Below are 19,896 nucleotides of genomic sequence, written 5' to 3'. Positions count from 1 at the left end.
CCACAGTATTTGTTTCCAGAGGGTAAGTCATCTGTGTACCAAGTTTGGTTGAAATTGCTCGAGGCGTTCCAGAGTTATGCTGAAAAACACACACACACACACACACACACACACACACACACACAGCCATTTTTATATATATAATAGAAATAGATAGATTAAGGGAGGGCCAGAGAGGGATATGTGGAAGCTTCTGGAGTACAGCCCATAAATGCTAACTTAATGGGGTCAAACGAGTGAAGTGACAGGGACCTATCAAGGCTGCAAAGTCCATGCAAACGATCGATCGGCGTTTTGCTTTAATGATGGGTTAGCAAATCTGAACACTTGTATTTATTTTTTCCTCTCTCATTAAAATTGCAGGCTGCAAACAGTTACCTGAGAGACCAGTGGTTCCATTCCTTGCAGTGGAAGGTAAGTTGTTTATCTATGTTTTTTTTTTTTTTTGCTACAATCATTAGAAGAAGAAAACAATCTCTGCACTTTGGTGTAGTTACCCTACAAATCAATTATATTGGTCTTCGGTTTCCCGCATTTGTTGGAAGTCAGCTGGTCAAGTTGTAAATGGTGATCCCATGACATCACTCATATCGGGATGCCTGTGGTGGACCAAGCACTCTGCCAGCAAAAGCACTCCATTTTCGGCTGCAAAAAATGGAGCCAGCAAAAATGGAGTTCCATTTTCCCTGGCAAAGACCCCACAGGCTGGTCCTTTGCTGTTTCCAGGGCTGCCCTGCCGGCCAGATCTAAGCACCCCATAGATCAGATCCGGCCCTCGGGCCTTGAGTTTGCCGCCCCTGTTCTATAGGGCTGCTGTTGCCTTGCTTTCAAGGATTTGACTCTCTCTCTCTCTCTCTCTCTCTCTCTCTCTCTCTCTCTCTCTCTCTCTCTCTCTCTCTCTCTCTCTCTCTGTCTGTCTCTCTCTGTCTCTCTCTGTCTCTGTCTCTCTGTCTCTCTGTCTCTCTGTCTACACTCCCATTGGAGTGTCTGCTTAATGTTAAACTGTTTACCTGGGAGGGAATCTGGCAGGGTTTGGGGGATGGGGCTTTATAACAGCATCCTCATAAATCCTTATTTAGGACAGTAGTTGAGCATTTCCAGAGAGGGTGCTTAAGATAGAAGGTACGTAGGAATGACAGAAGTTCTGGCTATGCTCTGCGATTCTTCTGAACAGCCTCAACCCTCTCTTTAAAAACCAAGTTACTGAGAAAATGACGGAGAGTTGGAAACATCTCTTGGACATTGGGAGGAGAATTGTGCATTGTAAAATGGGTCCATGGATGCAGTTGGAATTAAGACAGGCAATGTGGATTTATTCATCATAAAGGATAGCTGCTCTGTTTTGTCCTATTTCGGTCCCTTTCTACATGCAGAAATCATGCATAAATTGCTTTTTTGCATTGTAAAATCGACCAAAACTGGATGCGGTATTCCAAGTGTGGCCTTAAAGTGGTATTTACACTTCATGTGATCTTGATTCTATCCCTCTGTTTATGCAGCCTAGAACTGTGTTGGCTTTTTTGGCAGCTGCTGCACACGGCTGGCTCATGTTTAAATGATTGTCCACTAGGACTCCAAGAGCCCTCTCACAGTTACTACTGTGGAGCAAGATACCACATATACTGTACCTGTGCATTTTGGGGTTTTTTTTTGCCGAAATGTAGAACCTTAATCTTTTCACCCTTGAATTGCATGTTATTAGATAGCGCCCAATGTTCATGTCTGTCAAGATCCTTTTGTATCTTAAGCCTATCTTCTAGAGTGTTGGCTATTCTTGCCAGAGTTCTGGGCCTAAAACAGAGCCATTGCATACTTCCCTCCATGTAGATGCAGTTCCATTGAGGACTACATATTGAGTGTGGTTGGTCAGCCAGCTACGAATCCATCTGGTTGTGATGCTGTCTAATCCACATTTTTCTACTTTATCTAGTATTAGGTTATGGTCTACTTTATCAAATGCCTTGCTGAAGTCCAAGTAAATTATATCAACAGTATTCCTCTGGTCCACTAGTTTTGTCACTTTGTCAAAAAATGCAATAAGATTACTCTGGCATGATCTGTTTATGACAAACCCATGTTGGCTTTTGATTATTACTTTGTTTGCTTCTAGGTGTTCACTGATTCGTTGCTTGATTATCTTTTCCAGAATTTGCTAGCAATCTCTTTCTTTGGATGCGATCTTCTTTTTATAAACGCAAAATATTGTTATCCCTGTAAGAAAGAACTCTTTGTAAGTGGCAGGAAAATAGAATATTGTGTTCCGTTCTGGTCACCATGGTAGGAAATTGATGCTGAGATCCTAGAAAGTGTTCAGAGAAAAGCAACAAAACCGATTAAAGATCTGGAGCCAAAATTGTTATGATGAACAGTTGAGCTGCTGTTAAACTTATGGTGGAGAAAGATTTGGGGTGACATGATAGCCTCTTCCTGTACTTGGTGGGCTATCACAGACTAGAGGAGACTGACTTATTCTCTAGGGCACCCGAGGGCAAGACATGAAGTAATGGATGGAAACTAATCAAGGAGAAAACTAACCTAGAATTAAGGAGAAATTTGCTGACAGAAATAATAATTAATCAGTGGAATATAGCTTGCCGCTCAGAGTTCTGAATGCTCCATTACTAGAGGTTTTCAAAAATTGACTGGAATAGATCTCCTGTCTTGAGCAGGAGGTTGGACTAGAAGACCTATGAGGTCCCTTCCAACCCTATGATTCTCTGTTCTATAACCGTGGTGGCGAATCTATGGCACACCTGCCAGAGGTGGCCCGCCGAGCCCTCTCTGTGGGCACATGCGCCATTGCCAGCTGTGCTTCTGGTTTCTGACATGCATGGTCTTTGCAGGCACTGGAGTGCTGGAAAATGCTTGAAAACAGACTGAAAAATGCCCCTAAAACAGGTCATTTTCTGGGCTGTTTTCAGACCATTTTGGGGCGATTCGTGGCTTCAAAAATGGCCCCCAAAACCAGGCATGCACGCACCAAACAGCTGGTCTTCGGATTTCCAGTGCTCCATCGCACGCACCGACCAGCTGGTCAGCATGCATGCACATGCCAGAAACCCCAAAACTAGCTGGCACACACATGTGCACTGGTCAGCTGGTCTTCAGGTTTTCAGCATTGCGGTGTGCATGCATGTGCATTCCGGTTTGGGTACTCGGTGTCAAAAAAGTTTGCCATGACTGTTCTATAATCTTCTCGGTGATGGTCCCCACCTGTAGATGCTTCTTGCTGATGAGTGATTTTCTTATCTTCCAATGTGCCAAGCCTTTAATGGTATGTGAATGTCTTCATGTTTTGTTTTAAAACTAGTGGCTTGATTATGTTTCTAGGCATTATTTTAATTGTCATTTTAGAGCTTTGCATGTATTGTCTGGTTCCAAGAAAGCTACATGCCAAGACTTATGCAGGAAGGGAGTCTACTTACACTTAAATTGCACTGGAAAGCTCTTTTCTGAATAATGATCTACACCTTCTAGAAGTAAATTATCCTCAAATAAATAAGGCAAATTGACATGTTGGCATAAGAAAATAATCTTAGATGAGCAATGCTCATTTCTCCCTCCCAAACAATCCACTGGAATCAGAACATTGGAAGTAATTGGTTTTTCCAGCAGCTGGCACTAAGTGGGAAATGGTTGGAGAAAATTATGAAAAGCAATTGTGATGTATGTGTTTTTTTAAAAAATATTGTATTAAAATGAATTAGAGGTCCATGACATTCTGATAATTGCTTATGTCTCTAGATAGTATGATTTCATTCTGGCATCTTGAGTGCAGAGAAGAGCAACAAAGGTGATTAGGATACTGGAGGCTAAAATATATAAAGAACGGTTGCAGGAACTTGGTATGTCTAGTTTAATGAAAAGAAGGACTAGGGGAGACATAATAGCAGTCTTCCGATATCTCAGGGGCTGCCACAAAGAAGAGGGAGTCAAGGTATTCTCCAAAGCACCTGAGGGTAGAACAAGAAGCAATGGGTGGAAACTAATCAAGGAGAGAAGCAACTTAGAACTGAGGAGAAATTTCCTGACAGTTAGAACAATTAATCAGTGGAACGGCTTGCCTCCAGAAGTTGTGAATGCTCCAACACTGGAAGTTTTAAAGAAGATATTGGATAGCCATTTGTCTGAAATGGTATAGGGTTTCCTGCCTAAGCAGGAGGTTGGACTAGAAGACCTCCAAGGTCCTTTCCAATTCTGCTATTCTGTTATTCCATTATTTTGTAATTTATAACTAAAAGATATGAAACAGTTTGGCATGCGTTTAAGCCTTTAAAATTGTTGACTGAGTATTTTAAACATTGCCAATTAATGGCAGCATCCCAGCTTCTGAAGCTTTCTCCCTACAACAAGATCTCTTGATCTCTTGATGAATCCACCAAGACTTAATGGGGAGGGTTGAGCTATTATTCATCCATTTTTTATTGTTACCCCATAAATGTCAACCTCAGAAATTATTACATGGTAAAGTCAACTGGAACACACAGTGCCAGGCTGACTTAACCTAACTTGGGGAGTTAGACGCAAATGGGATTGATTTAGTAGGAGTTAGGCTGAGAGTAGTACAGCTTACAATGGCTTCAATTTTGCAGAATAGAACTATATTCTGCAGAACTATATTCTGAGTTTTTTGGGGGGGGTCTATTATTTTCCTCTCTTCCTTTCTTTGCCCCCTCCCTCGGTCTGTGCTTCCTGCAGTTCTGAGTTGCATATTTATTAATTTATATCCCGCTCTTATTTTATAATGCAAGGCAGTAAACATACCTAATTCTCTTTCCCCCTCCTATTTTCCCCACAATAACAAGATTGTGGAATGTTTTAGGAACTAAGATAATTTTGGAGAAAAAATAGCATGCTTTTGCATTTTGCTTAAAATGACTTTCTTTTAACAAACAGAGCGGGATGGGCAGGAGATGGTTAGAGGTCGAGGGACGATGCTCCTCAGATGCTGAGAACTATAGGTTTTTGTATAGGGACGCGGTGGCTCAGTGGATAAGACGCTGAGCTTGTTGATCAAAAAGGTTGGCAGTTTGGCAGTTCAAATCCCTAGCACCGCGTAACGGAATGAGCTCTCGTTACTTGTCCCAGCTTCTGCCAACCTAGCAGTTCGAAAGCATGTAAAAATGCAAGTAGAAAAATAGGAACCACCTTTGGTAGGAAGGTAACAGTGTTCCGTGCGCCTTCAGTGTTTAGTAATGCCCGCCACATGACCACAGAGACGTCTTCGGACAGCGTTGGCTCTTCAGCTTTGAAACGGAGATGAGCACCACCCCCTAGAGTCGGGAACCACTAGCACATATGTGCGAGGGGAACCTTTACCTTTACCTTATAGGTAATCCTCAACTTACAACAGTTCATTTAATGACCATTTGAAGTTGCTACTGAAAAAAGTGACTTGACTATTTTTCAGACTTCTGACCGTTACATTCAGAGTAGAGCCGGAAGTGACCTTGGAGGTCTTCTAGTCCAGCTCCCTGCTCAAGTAGGAGACCCTATACCATTCAAGACAAGAATGGAATGGGATGGAATGGGATGGGATGGGATGGGATGGGATGCGATGCGATGCGATGCGATGCAATGCAATGCAATACAATACAATACAATAGGACCTTGGAGGTCTTCTAGTCCAGTCCCCTGCTCAAGCAGGAGACCATATACCATTCCAGACAAGAATAAAACAAAAGAGAAGAGAAATAGAATAGGATAGAATAGAATAGAATAGAACTGGAAGGGACCTTGGAGGTCTTCTAGTCCAGCCCCCTGCTCAAGCAGGAGACCCTATACCATTCCAGACAAGTGGCTGTCCAGTCTCTTCTTAAAATCTTCCAGTGATGGGACACCCACAACCTCAGGAGCCAAAACCTTTCCACTGATTCAATTGTCCTCCCTGCTAGGAAGTTTCTCCTTCATTCCAGGCAGCCTCAGCCACAACGGATGAGATGGGGAAAGGGTAGCGGCAGTGGCCGGCAGGGAAAAGCAAAGCTCTCTTGTGTTTTTCCCTTGCACCCTACCCACCCCCAGCCTCTCCAGAAAGGGCTGTTAGGACGCACATCTGCAGTTGGGTGTCTCACCCATCCTCCAAACATCCTGGAGGGAGCAGCGCAGGCAGCAGCAGTTTTTGTGCCGGGGGGGGGAAAAAAAACCCCTTTCTCCAGCCTGCTGACGACAGGGGAGTAAACGGAGGCGAACCGTCCCTTCCATTTATGGTGAAGCGAGGCTAAAACCATCAGCAGATAGCCCATGTATTTTTTTTACCCAGAGGAGGGGGAGCAGAATAGGTAGGTAAACAGATTTCTTTTTTTCAAAGAGAGAGAGGGAGGGAGGGAGGGAGGGAGGGAGAGAGAGGAAGGAAGGAAGGAAGGAAACCTTTTCAGCATTGGGAAGAGCTTTTTCCCCTCCGAAGGGAGTTGCAGGGAAGGGAACTAGGAAAGATGGTGGCTGCAGCTGAAGCGTTAAAACTCCCAGAGGGAAATCGGTGTTCCTTTTCATCCGATTTGCCAAACACAGGAAAGCTCAGGATGTGGGGTGGGGGGGAAATCAGCCTCGGTTCAATTAGAAATCGCTCTGAGAATTAAAAAGAAAAGAAAAGCATCAGTTTCTCTGCAAAGAGGATGGTGCCACCATTCAGCTTGTGAGGTTTCAAGATCCTCTATGCTGGGAGTCTGCTTCGGAGAATCGCATTGTGTGTGTGTGTGTGTGTGTGTGTGTGTGTGTGTGTGTGTGTGTATGTGTGTGTGTGTGTGTGTGTATATATATATATATATATATATGTATGTATGTATGTATGTATATGTATATGTATATGTATATGTATATGTGTGTGTGTGTTTATATATATATGTGTGTGTGTGTGTGTGTGTGTATATATATATGTGTGTTATATTTTATGCTGATAAATAAATAAAGGGAGACTAGTATAGATCTATTTCAAGCTATTTAGCTCTCATCAGCTAAGATGATATGGCATATATATGTGTTTATATATATATATATGTGTGTGTGTGTATATATATATACACACACACACACATATATATTTATATATGTGTGTGTATATATATACACATATATATGTGTATTTATATATACATGTACATGTACATGTACATGTACATGTACATGTACATATACATATACATATACATATACATATACATATACATATACATATACATATACATATACATATACATATATATATATATATATATATATATATATATAAATATATAAATTTCCCTGGAGACCTCTGCTCTCAATCATGGTTTGACATGTATGTGCAACGATGGACACATGCATTGAATGTTTTGTGGTACCTTTGTCAGGCTTGCGGTTGAGACTGGAGGCTGGGTTACCTGGGCAACTGGCTGATCAGGCCTAATTTGTTTGCAAAGAGGATGTTCTCTCTCTCTCTCTTTCCTCTGATGCACAGGCATAGAACACAGACTGACAGAATTGATGGGACCTTGAAGGTCATCTAGTCCAACCCCCTCCCCTCCCCCCCCATTCAAGAAGAAGACCCTATATTGCTATTGCTATTCTAGATGCTTTCCATGATGCTGTAATTGTGAAGTGATCAAAGAGGAAACTACCACATTTAAGGAGACAAGAGGTAGTCCTCAGTTTACGACTGTTTACTTAGCAACTATTGGAACTTAAAACAGACTACCCCAAAAGAGACATATAACTTGGTTTCAAAGTTCTGACATTTCCTCCCAGCCCTCCCCCTCCCCCGGCAGTCATGTGACAACATTTTGGATGCTTCTCCTTCATTTAACCCAATTTACGAACATGACAGCAAATCGGGACAAACTGCATATTATTCAAGTGATGGTTGGGAGATCTTTACAGGTAACCCTCAACTCACAACCACAGTTGAGAATTTCTGTGAGTAAGGAAAGTCAGTTGTTAAGTGAGTCACACCTGATTTTTGCTATGTTTGTTGAGTAAACCAATGGTGGGTTCCAGATCCCGGCGCAACCAGTTCGCTGCGCATGGGGCCGGGCATCTTAGTTGGCCATGCACGCTGCGCACGTATGTGCATGCCACCACCCTACGAACACCCAGCTGATGGTGGAGGTCATGCTGGCACCACACACTGCGTGTGCAGCACAATTGGCCTGTTTGCTTCAAAAACTGGTAAGGAACGCGGGCGGGTGGGTGGCCCAAATGAGCCACCGTACCGATACGGTGGCTGCTGCTCCCAGCTACTAGTACAGCAGTACACTACTGCTGTACTGCCCAGAACCCACCACTGGAATGAACCATGTGTCATTAAGACAATCTGGCTTCCTCTGCTGGGATGGTTGCAAATAATGAACACATGACTTCAAGATGCTGCAACCATCATAAATATGTTGTTTGCCAAGCATCTGACTTTTGATCACATAAACATGGGAACACAGTGACAATTGTACATGCAAGGACCAATCAAAAGTCACATTTTCAGTGCCGTTTTAACTTCAAACAGTCTCTAAACAAAGTTGCATAAACACTCTTTTAACTTGGAAATTGATATCAGGGTAAAAAAAATGTGGTTGTTGATATAGAGTAAATCAAGACTCAGCACAGGGGATGACAAATTCATAGAAAAATGTTGAACTCTATCCAGAATGAAAGTAGATATAACGATAGGTCTCTGCGATTTGAATCCCCTTTTTTAAAAAAAAATTAGTTAACGTTCCAACAAACTGGATATTTGTGAATAAGTGCCTTCTGTGCAGAGGCATATATCAAAATAATAATCAATATCGAGTAAGTTGTTTTCATCTCCTCTTTTACTTCAAATACTTAATACAATTTTTAAAGATAATTGCATGCCGTGGCTTTTCTTTTTTTCCTGGAAACACTCAGCAAAATTCCAAAGAGTCAACTTCTATTAAAAACAGAATTAAAGTCCATTAAAAAGCAGATCATATAACTGTAATTGGGGGGGGGGGGGGAATGGAACCAATATTTATTTTAGTATTTTATTTAGTTATATAGTTTGTCAAACATGTGCAAGATAACAGGTATAAGTATAAACATGGACACGAACACAGGAAATGGGTACGAATAAATGGGGACAGTAGGACAGGAACAGTAGGTATGCTAGTGCTCTTATGCACGCCCCCTTTATGGACCTCTTAGGAATGGGGTGAGGTCAACAGTAGACAGTTTAAGGTTAAAGTTTTGGGGGTTTGAGGATGTAACAACGGAGTTGGGTAGAGCATTCCAGGCATTGACCACTCTGTTGCTGAAGTCGTATTTTCTGCAATCGAATTTGGAGCCCATGTATTATTGTGGTTGAGGCATATTATTGATAATAGGGATTAATATTAATATAAAGCTTATATAATTAATATATTAAATTAATATATAGCTTAATATTGACACAAGGGAGCTGGTATTTTTGTCAGAAAGCCAGAATCTGAACAGGGAAACTTTGCCAGAAGGAAATGAAAGTTTTAGCAGAAATTTGGGGAATTCTATCCAAACTGTTTCAGGAACCAATCTGCATGCTTTTCTACCCTGGCTGTGTTTATACAGCTAGTCCTTGACTTACAACCACAATTGGGAGCATTATTTCTGTTGCTTAAGCAAGGCAGTTGTTAAATGAGCCACTCCCAATTTTACAACATTTTTTTTGCCATGGTTGTCAGGCGAATCAATAGCAATTAGCAATACCACTTAGACTTCTGTGCCGCTTCACAGTGCTTTCCAGCCCTCTCTAAGCAGTTTACAGAGTCAGCCTATTTCCCCAAAAAATCTGGGTCCTCATTTTACCCACCTCAGAAGGATGGAAGGCTGAGTCAACCTTGAACCTGGTGGGATTTGAACTGCCAAACTGCTGGCAGCCTGTAGTATTGCACTCTAACCACTGCACCACCACTGCTCAAACAGCAGTTATATGAATTATGTGGCCATTACATGAATTTAGCTTCTCCCAATTTGAACTGGGTTCAGGAGAAGTGCTACCATCTGAACAAAAAGTATTAGTACTATACCATGTGGATTAAATGTTAAATAACTAGTAGTGGATATGTGCAGTCTTTTTTTTTTGTGTGTGTGTGGGGGGGGGGGAGATCTACTGGTTCCTGTTTAAATCAAAAAGATCTCCTGAGGTTTCCAATTTGAGCTTTAGAAGACCAATGGTCCCAACCTTTCCAGGAAAGTAAATGAAGAAGTTTGAGAAGGAACATCATAGAGATTTCTTGGCATGTTCTCCTGTTGCTGGAAATATTTTTAGTGCCATAATAAATCAGCACTTTCTGCCAGATGCATTCTGTGAAAAGTTTAAACATGTTTTAGCCTTAGCACATCTGCCAAAAAAATAATAATAATCCAACAATTCACTGTCAAGAAATTGGTCTAAGCCGAAATCCTATCATGGTTGGAAGTTAAGGCAGACAAAGATTTTATCACCAGAAAGAAGATCTGTTTAGATGTCTATATTAAAATCATGGAAAAAATGCTGCAGTCTCTTGGGTGAACTTCCTTCAGGGTGAAATGGGAGAGTACAAGTGGAAAGAAGGATTTGGGGGGGTCAGAAACAGGAATTTAAAACCCAGCTAAACAGATAATAGAGGGACACGGTGGCTCAGTGGCTAAGACATTGTGTTTTTGATCAGGAAGGTGTGCAGTTCAGCGGTTTGAGTCCCTAGCGCTGCATAACGCAGTGAGCTCCCATTACTTGTCCCAGCTTCTGCCAACCTAGCAGTTCAAAAGCACGTAAAAAATGCAAGTAGAAAAATAGGAACCATATTTGATTGGAACGTAACAGCGTTCCGTGCGCCTTTGGCGTTTAGAAATGCCGGCCACATGACCACGAAGACGTCTTTGGACAGCGCTGGCTCTTCTGCTTTGAAAGGGAGATGAGCACCGCCTCCTAGAGTCGGGAACGACTAGCACATATGTGCCAGGGGAGCATTTACCTTTAAACAGATAATGTTGGGTATGGGTCTCCTTTGGGAAAGATCCGTTTGATTCAAGAAGGGAGAGTGCAAATCCCACAGTGGCAAGTGTTATTTCCATTTGCGTGCCTTTCCAGTCCCAACCCACTGGGCTGAGATCATGACAAAGTTTTGCTGATGTCATGAAACCCTCTAGTGACTGGGGCTCATGCCTTGGCATGAGAGGTTGGGAAGGAAGGGAAAAGAATCATGCGTCATTTCTAGTTTTATGTACAGTGTTTCAACATGCCTGATTTATTCAGCTTTAATCTGCTGCCTCAACAGATGACTAGGTCTACGCACACATGTTATCAATAGTACAGGTAGTCCTTAACTTACAACACTTCATTTACTAGCTATTCGAAGTTACAGCAGGACTGAAAAAAGTGACTTATGACCATTTTTCACACTTACAACTGTTGCAGCTTTCCCCTGGTCACGTATGTTCTGAGCTAGGCTTCCCCAAAAAGCACAAGGCAGAGTCCTGGTCCCGACAAAACCCCTTTTATTAAATGAATGTGAATTCCTCTCATTCACATTCAGCAAAGGCCTGGCAAACCCTATTTCAAAGTGATATTTATGACTACAGACCTTATCTATCTTGGAAAGCTGCCATGTCAATATTTTCCAAATGAGGTGCTGTGCAAAGAAAGACTGGGCACAGAGTCTCTGAGATTCATGGACAGATCTTCGCACTCCTGAAACGAATCTAATGAACGAACGAATGAATTGTTTCTTGTAAAAGCCCACTTCCCTTTCGCTCCTCTTTTATTTCCTATGGGAGGGACCAATCACTTTCCACCTGTGGCTTTACTCCCAAGTCTACTCTGATTTCTGAGCTGTTCTTTCCTTCTGGCAGCTCTGCGCATGCACACACTGGGAACAGGCTCCAGCTGTTCTTCTGCCTCACTGCTGTCTAGCTCTCTGTAGGCACCTGATCACTGCCAGACAGCCTTGGCCCCATCTCTGCCTCCAATGCAGCGCCCTCATCCAAGCCTTCCTCAGCCTCCAGGACTGGCCCATGCTCCTCCCCAACCTCCTCACTGTCTAATTCTGCTGCCAGCTCGGCCACAATAACATGATCAAAATTCAGGTGCTTGGCAACTAACTCATATTTATGACGGTTGCAGAGCTTTGTGATGATAAGAAAGGCCATGAAGATTAGACCCTTTGATAAAACAGTAAAACATTCATGAGAGGTTTTATCAAGTGTCATGTCACTAGAATAAGTTTAGAAGGACCATGTTGCATTTCTTTATTCGAAAGGTAAATCCCGTTGCATTTATTATTGCTATCTCTATACATGAATTGTCACCTAATGTTCAAAGCTAAATTGGTACTAGATAAGAGTCAACAGAATTCATGGGAGCTGGACTTGGGTCTCTTGTGGCAACACAACTATTCCATACTGATCACACATTTAACCTCACTTTCCAGCTCATCCTGCTCTTCTCCTACAATAACCCAGGTGTAAAGATGACCACTCACTTGTGGCTTTAAGGAAAAAGTAGAATTGCTTGTGGGGAATATAGCTTTCAGTGATAGCTCAATTCTGATGGCTAAATATTGCCCTTTCGTTCAACTTCCGGGAATAGATTTATGGCAAAAACTGGAGGAGTCTTCTACTGATTAAATATTTGCTTTTAGTTTTGCTAATGCTCCATGATGATTTGAAATTAAAAGTGTGGTTCAGGGCCATTATATTACAGAAATCTTGGTAAGTAAAGGAGTTAGACAGCATTACACTATATTCTTCAATGATTATAAGGTAAAGGTAAAGGCTCCCCTTGCATGTACATGCTAGTGATTCCCGACTCTAGGAGACAGTGCTCATCTCCATTTCAAAGCCGAAGCGCCAGCGCTGTCCGAAGATGTCTCTGTGATCATGTGGCCACCGAAGGCACACGGAACGCTATTACCTTCCCACCAAAGGTGGTACCTATTTTTCTACTTGCATTTTTACATGCTTTTGAACTGCTGGGTTGGCAGAAGCTGGGACAAGTCACAGGAGCTCACTCCGTTACATGGCGCTAGGGATTCGAAACACCGACCTGCCGACCTTTCTGATTGAAAACTCAGCGTCTTAGCCACTGAGCCACTGGGTTCCCTTTCAATGATTATATAAACCCCTTAATTGACAGGGGTTGATGGCTCAGCAGTTAAAACAAGACACTGAGCGTGTCAACTGGAAAACTGACAACCCGGGTTTGAGACCCAAGCACCATGAGATGGGGTGAGTTCCGGTTATTAGCTCCGTCTCCTGCCCACCTCGCAGTTCAAAAGCATGTAAATGTGAGTAAATAAATAGGTACCCCTTCAGTGGGAAGGTAACAGCATTCTGTGCACCTCGGCATAAAGTCACATAATCCCAGGGGTGTTGTCAGATAACACTGGCTCCTTCAGTTAATAAATAGAAATAAGGACCTTTCTGTAGAGTCGGACACAACTGGCGAGGGAAAACCTTTATCTTTAATTGACAGATCATCAACACAGTTGACACATAAGCATGTTTCAACACTCCAAGAGTGGATGATGTAACGATATTGGTGTTAATGCAGGTTGATCTGAGAAGGACCTTGCAATCCCTTGTGGAATTCTGCTCGGAGAAAGTGCTTGAGATCAATTAGGACAAACTTACAAGTTTTGCAAAGTGCTCTAAAATCCCTAAATTGAAAAGAGGCATGAGCTACACCAGGTCAAACAGCGTAAGTGCTTGGGGATAATATTTAACCTGCAGAAAGTTAGAATGTACACTTAACGGTACTCTGTTATAATTTGCAGAAAGATCAAGCTTGACTGTTCAAACCTTTAAAAAAAAAATCCTGGGGAACAATATATATTTCAATAGAACAGAATATCTGTAGCTGTAGAAGAGCAGGCAGAGATAGGGGTAGTGGAGTTAAGCATGTCATTGGCTTAGAGTCGTTGCATTCCTACAAGGGGTCCAGGTCCAACTTCTCCTGAATTCTCTAGACACTTATCTGGTGCAAATTTAGTACTGAACTTCAGGTGTCTAGATTTTTGTATATAGGCCACAGCAATAAACCACTTGATCTACAACTTTAACAACTTATGCTGTAAGATGCCCAGAGTCACTTCAAAATGAGACAGGCATTAGCCCTGATCCTTTGTGCCTGACAGTAGCTCAGGGTTGAAGTCCTTGATGCTCTCTCTGTTTATACCTTGGTTGTACTTAACAGATTAACAGAGTTGGAAGGGACCTCGTAGGTCATCTAGTCCAACCCCCCACCAAACAGGAGACCCTACACCATTTCTGACAAATGGCAGTCCAATCTCTTCTTGAAAGCTTCCAGTGATGAAGGTCCCACAACTTCCGAAGTCAACTTTTGTTCCATTGGTTGATTGTTCCCACTGTCAGAAAATTTCTCCTTATTTCCAGGTTGAATCTCTCCTTGCTCAGTTTCTAGCCATTATTCCTTGTCTGGCCTTCACGGGCCTTGGAAAATAGCATTACCCCTTCCTAACTGGAAGCCTAACTGGAAGTTCAATTCTGGAGCCAACCAGATATCCGGTTCCCCCACCATAGAGTCTCCTAGCGTGGCACCCTTTTTCCTCTACCTGTCCTAACCAAAAGCCCTATCAATTGTGGAGCTGACCGACGACAGGGAGCCGCAGCAGAGGGATGAAAGAGCCACATGTGGCTCCAGAGCCATGGATTGCTGACCCCTGGCCTAGCCTAATGAAGAATAGGATTAGGGACAACATGCTGGCTTCCTTCCAATACTTGAGGGGCTGTCACAGGGAGGAAGAGATTGATTTATTCTCCAAAGCATCAGAGGGCAGGACAAGAAGCAATGGGTGGAAGTTCAATAAAGAGTCTTTCTACCTGGGAACGGAGGAGAAATTTAAGTGAAAGCAGTTAATCAATAGAACAGCTTGCCTCTCAGCTTTATGGGTGCTCCATAGCTGGAGTTTTTCAAGAAAAAATTGGACAGCAATTTGTCCGGGATGTTATACGATCTCTGCCTTGGGCAAGGGTTTGAACTAGAAGACCTCCAAGGTCGCTTCAGTGCTATGATTCTATGATTCATTATTTCCCTATTGTTCCCTTGGTAGGAAAGTGTACAACAATTCTTGTAATGATTGGTTTTGCCCATATGGAACAATGAAAAACATTGCTTATTATCTTTTTCACATCATTCCTTTTGTCAGGATACTTGTTCATACTCTTTGACACCATAAATAGCAAATTACTCAGGCCATCCAGATATATTTTGTACTGTGGTATTTGGGTCTTTTTGTGTGTGATAGAATTGATATAGTCTTTCTGAATGTTACTGATTAAGGGGAGAATTGTATTACTTTTTTGCAAGAGCAGAATAGCTTAGGCTTTTTTTTATACCCATCAGTTGTTTTAGAATTCTGTATTTTAGCTTATCAGTTAGTCATAGAACTGTAGGAAAGCATTCACACCCTAATCTTACTGTTTTTGTTGCCTCTTAGCATAGATCTAGTTTGCAAGAATTAGGATAACACATTCTTCTTAGATTTAGTTACTTAGCCTTATTGATGTTATAGATTTGATGCTATTTATTCTGTATTCATATGCTGTATTCATAGCTGAATGGATGCTTTATTATAACCTACAGTATCTTATTTTGCTGATCGTTGAGTAAAATAAATTTCCAGATTTTTCCTTCTCTTCATTATTATCAGCATCATCACTCTTCATTACTTTCAATCTCATTTTCTGCATAATACAGAATAGATATGGTACCTAGCCTTACAGTGGATTGGTTCCTTCCTTCCTTCCTTTTCTCCCTCCCTCCCATACTCCCCCCTCCTTCTTTCCATCCTTCCTTCCTCCCTCCCTACTTACTTCCCTATTTCCTCCCTCCATCCCTCCTTCTTTCTATCCTCTCTCCTCCCTCCCTCCCTCCCTCTCTATTTCCTTCCTTCTCTATTTCCTCCCTCCCTCCCTCCCTTTTTTCTTCCTTCTCTATTTCCTCCCTCCCTCCTTCTTTCCATCCTCTCTCCTCCCTTCCTTCCTTCCCTCCCTCCATACTTCCTTGTTTCTTTCCCTCCCTCCCGCCACACTCCCTCCCTTCTTCTTTCCGTCCTTTCTCCTTCCTTCCTTCCTTCCTCCCTCCCTCCCTCCCTCCCTCCAATGGCTGTTTCACTGCATTGAGCAAGCCAGTTCTCTTTGTTTTCTTTTGAAACGGGCAGAATCACATCCAGAAACAAATCAAAAGTATGCCAGTTTATCTCTGGAGGTTTATTAGTATCTTTCCAGCCCCTTCCTGGGCTGGGCTATAATTTTTACAGTAACATTTCCTGAAGATAACAGTGCATCAGGCAAACAGGTTTAAATCCTTCTGGCTCCAAGAGCTGCCAGTAGAAGAAGTGGGGAAGACAGAGAGAGGGAGAGGGCTTTTTTTGCCCCCACCAAGAAGCCAGAGAGAAATTAACTCCGAAGAAGATTAATTTCAAAATACAGCATATCTTCCAGACATCCACTCTAATCTTTCCTGGCCCATCTTTAGTGGCAGACAATTTGTTCCGTACTCTCCAGCTCGCTCCTTCAAAAAGTAGCAATCACATTTTTTTCCCCTGAAAAAAAGTATATACTTAGAAGTCTGTAGCTATAGAGCTTAGTGAAGGTCGAGGAGAAGAAGAGCAGTGGAAGAAGGAGGAAAAGAAAGAGGAGGAGTGGAAAGAGGAGGAGGAAAAGGAGAGGAAGGAGGAGAGGAAGAAGAAGAAGACAAAGACGAAGAAGAAAATTATTATTGATGTTCTTATTTTGAGAGTCTCTTGAGTGACTGGCATCAACCAACCCTAGCTGTTCTTCTAACAAGATTTTTCTGTTACATTACACTGGAGACTGGCCTCGCACATGGAGTCTGAGGTGGGAGTAAATTAATGGTGGGGAATGTGATGGGGGAAGTGATATTTGAACTACTGTCGCTTGTTGAAATCTGCTTCATGATTATTTTCAAGTCCTTTTGCGCCGCTAATCTGCTGTCCAATCTTTATTTGAATGAACCAAGCAGGCTAAACAACAAAAGAGCATTAAGTCCATTTTTTAAAAAAATTCTTAAACTTCTTCAGCCAGGCAAAAAATACATAGTCTTCTCTGACTTGAAAACATTTGCTTTTTTTTTTTTTTTTTAAATCAGAAAAGTGTGTTGGGTTTTTTGCAGTGCGCTTTTCAGCAAGAAGTTTGCCTTCGATCTTCTTGTGGATGGTTTGTGCGGAATTGCCATTCAGATGATTTTATTCTAAATAGCATTGTACAAAAACAGTATCGAAAAATTTAACATTTCTTTTTAAGTTCAACCAACCAATTGGTTGAGGTATATATATATATATTTGAAGATGGAGTGTCCGCCGATCTTTGAAAACTGGGTTTTCAAAGGTTATTGAATGTGGTTAGTTTTGCTGGATACATCTTATGTCGTTCTCTTTTATTTATTTGTAGGTATTGTGCGTACTTAGGTACTTTGGAATTATTGAAAAAGTGATCCATAAAAATAGGAGCAATGATCAATAATATATCCTTCAAAAGTCTTATTGGGGAACGTGAGGTCAGTTGAGAATGGTTGATGGAATGATAGGCAGATGAGAAGGGTGCATGAGGAACATCTGAAGATGATTGTGCTGAAGATGATAGTTGAGAAACAAACAAACTCTGGACATTCCGAAAATTTTAAATAACTGTTTGGTGTCTGGGTGGTGTGAAGTTCCCTTTATTTCATTTGGGCTTTTCTGCATTGGCTTATCTTAACCATTTGACTCGCCACCATGGAACACCATATGAGAGCTTTGCATTAAAATCCTTAGAATTCTATTCTGTCCTTGTAAAAACCAAGATGGAGGGGGGAGAAAACGATGAACTGGATCCTGTTGCACTTACAAATTCCAACTCCAAAGTTTTCTGAAAACAAGACAGCTACTACTGATCATTGTTGCCAGTGCCCTTTGTCTTGTGGCACTGAATCTTGTGGGATTTCCCTTGAATCTTGTGGGGTATTCTAGAGACCTGTTGCTTTCTCCCTGAATTCAGCCATTCTGAAAAAATAAATAAAAATAAAGCCATAAACCAGGTTTTCCTCAGTTGATAGCATTCATTCAGTCAGTCAGCGTAAAGAAGTCAGGTGAGACTTAGGGAAATTGTAGACCAACATATCTGGATCACAGTGGAAAAGGATGATACACGTTTCTCACTGGTTCTAATAGCTGGTTGGTTGTTTGGTTGTTTGTTGTTCATACTTTTGATATTTTTGATATGTTTTCAGTGGAGATGATAGATAAATAGGTGGATGGATGGATGGATGGATGGATGGATGGATGGATGGACGGGCGACCAGGCAGTCATTGGCCTGTGTATTTGACCTTCATTGTTATGGGTAAATTTAGTAGACCTGCTCCACAGTTTATATGTATTTTATAAACTAAAAGACATGCTCTTAAGTAATTATGTTTGTTAACAGTGAAATACTTATGATTTAATATCAGGATAAGACAACATTGTCCCCAAGCTCATAATCTAGAAAGACAGAAAATGGATAGAAAAAATATCTTTGCAACCATAGATGATTTGAGGTGGGTTACTCAGCAGGTCAAATCATTTGCAGACTTAATTATGATCTATCAAGTGCTAAAAAGGTTCTGCTTCTTAGAAAACATTTTCTCTCTCCATTTTGTGGGTATTATACCAATCTTGAGATGAAATTGAAGCAAATCAACAAATTAGTGTAAAAAGGCGAGAGGAGTGATGGAGATCAAGATTCCAAATCAGGCTTTATCCGGTGTGTCGCTTCTCCATTTGGTCTGTTTGCACATGTTTTCCTTCAAAGCCCAGTGAAGAAAATGCTCTGCAAAAATTTTCCTTTTTTAAAAAAAAGCATGGTTAAAAAAGTGTTGTCCAACCGGCCTTCAGAGCTAAAAGCAGACCGAAAATGGATGTGATCTTAAGTAAACATCCTTTCTCCATTGTTGATGGAGATAGCATCCAGGAATGGGTTAACTTCATCTCTTATCCAATCCGACTGAGTCTGCAAGTTTAATGTCCTGCCTCCTTTCGTAGCTCAACCCAGCTTTTTGACTCAGTCTACTATCAGGACTGGACGTATTCTTTTTCCTCTCTCTGTTTCAAAGAGGTTGGCTCCCTTCTAATTCCATCTAGGTTGAGCAGCCCAAGCAGCCTTCAGAGCTAAAAGCAGACAGGACTTGGATGTAATCTTCAAAGTAAACCTTAAGTAAACATCCTATCTATGTTTGTTTTCTTCCTAGAAAAAGATCTACAAGTACAAGAAAGTGCTGAGTAATCCAAGCCGCTTAGAGGTGGTCCTGAAAGAAATCCGGAGTTTGGTGGACATGGCGCTAACTTCCCCTTTGCAGGATGAATCCATCCATCAAGCTCCTTTAGAAATTGTTTCCAAGTTGCTTTCAGAGGTAAGTATTTGGCAATGATGTCTCTTCATTTCTGTTTTCTAATGATCCAAACCAACAAACTAGTAAACCCAGTGCAGCAGATTTTTAGGCAGAATCTATTACAGGACGGTATAATGGTTCAGTGGTCAAAGTGTTGAGTGTTGAGCCGAGGTGGTGCAGTGAGTAGAGTGCAGTACTGCAGGCCACATCAGCTGACTGCTATCTGCAGTTCGGCGGTTCAAATCTCACCGGCTCAAGGTTGACTCAGCCTTCCATCCTTCCGAGGTGGGTAAAATGAGGACACAGATTGTGGGGGCCAAATGCTGACTCTGTAAACCGCTTAGAGAGGGCTGAAAGCCCTATGAAGCGGTATATAAGTCTAACTGCTATTGCTATTGCTATTATCGGCTGAAAGCCGGCAACCCAGGTTTGAGATCTGAGTGTCGCGCAGTGGGGTGAGCAGCCTTCTTTGTCTAGTTCCTGTCCACCTAGCAGTTCAAAGACAAGTAAATGCGAGTAGATAATAGGTACCACTTTAGTGGGGAAGAAACAATTCTCTGTGATGTCATGA

General features: G+C 41.8%; 1 protein-coding gene across 2 annotated transcripts in view; it reads left to right on the top strand.

The window, feature by feature from the left end:
• CMIP (c-Maf inducing protein) overlaps window positions 1–19,896 on the top strand; it is a 178,681-nt gene that overhangs the window by 114,900 nt on the left and 43,885 nt on the right. Inside the window, exons 3-4 of one of the 2 annotated variants that reach the window (XM_032230400.1) lie at window positions 364–414; window positions 19,185–19,346. In XM_032230400.1, the coding sequence (XP_032086291.1) occupies window positions 364–414; window positions 19,185–19,346 (213 nt within the window). Of the gene's footprint in view, window positions 1–363; window positions 415–16,298; window positions 16,798–19,184; window positions 19,347–19,896 lie in introns of those variants that run through there. The other variant, XM_032230401.1, reaches the window with a different exon arrangement.

Source organism: Thamnophis elegans, chromosome 14 (genome assembly GCF_009769535.1).
Source record: "Thamnophis elegans isolate rThaEle1 chromosome 14, rThaEle1.pri, whole genome shotgun sequence".
Lineage (NCBI taxonomy): Eukaryota > Metazoa > Chordata > Lepidosauria > Squamata > Colubridae > Thamnophis > Thamnophis elegans.
The sequence above is the reverse complement of the archived record's forward strand: the minus strand, read 5'-3'. Positions and strand labels throughout refer to the sequence as shown.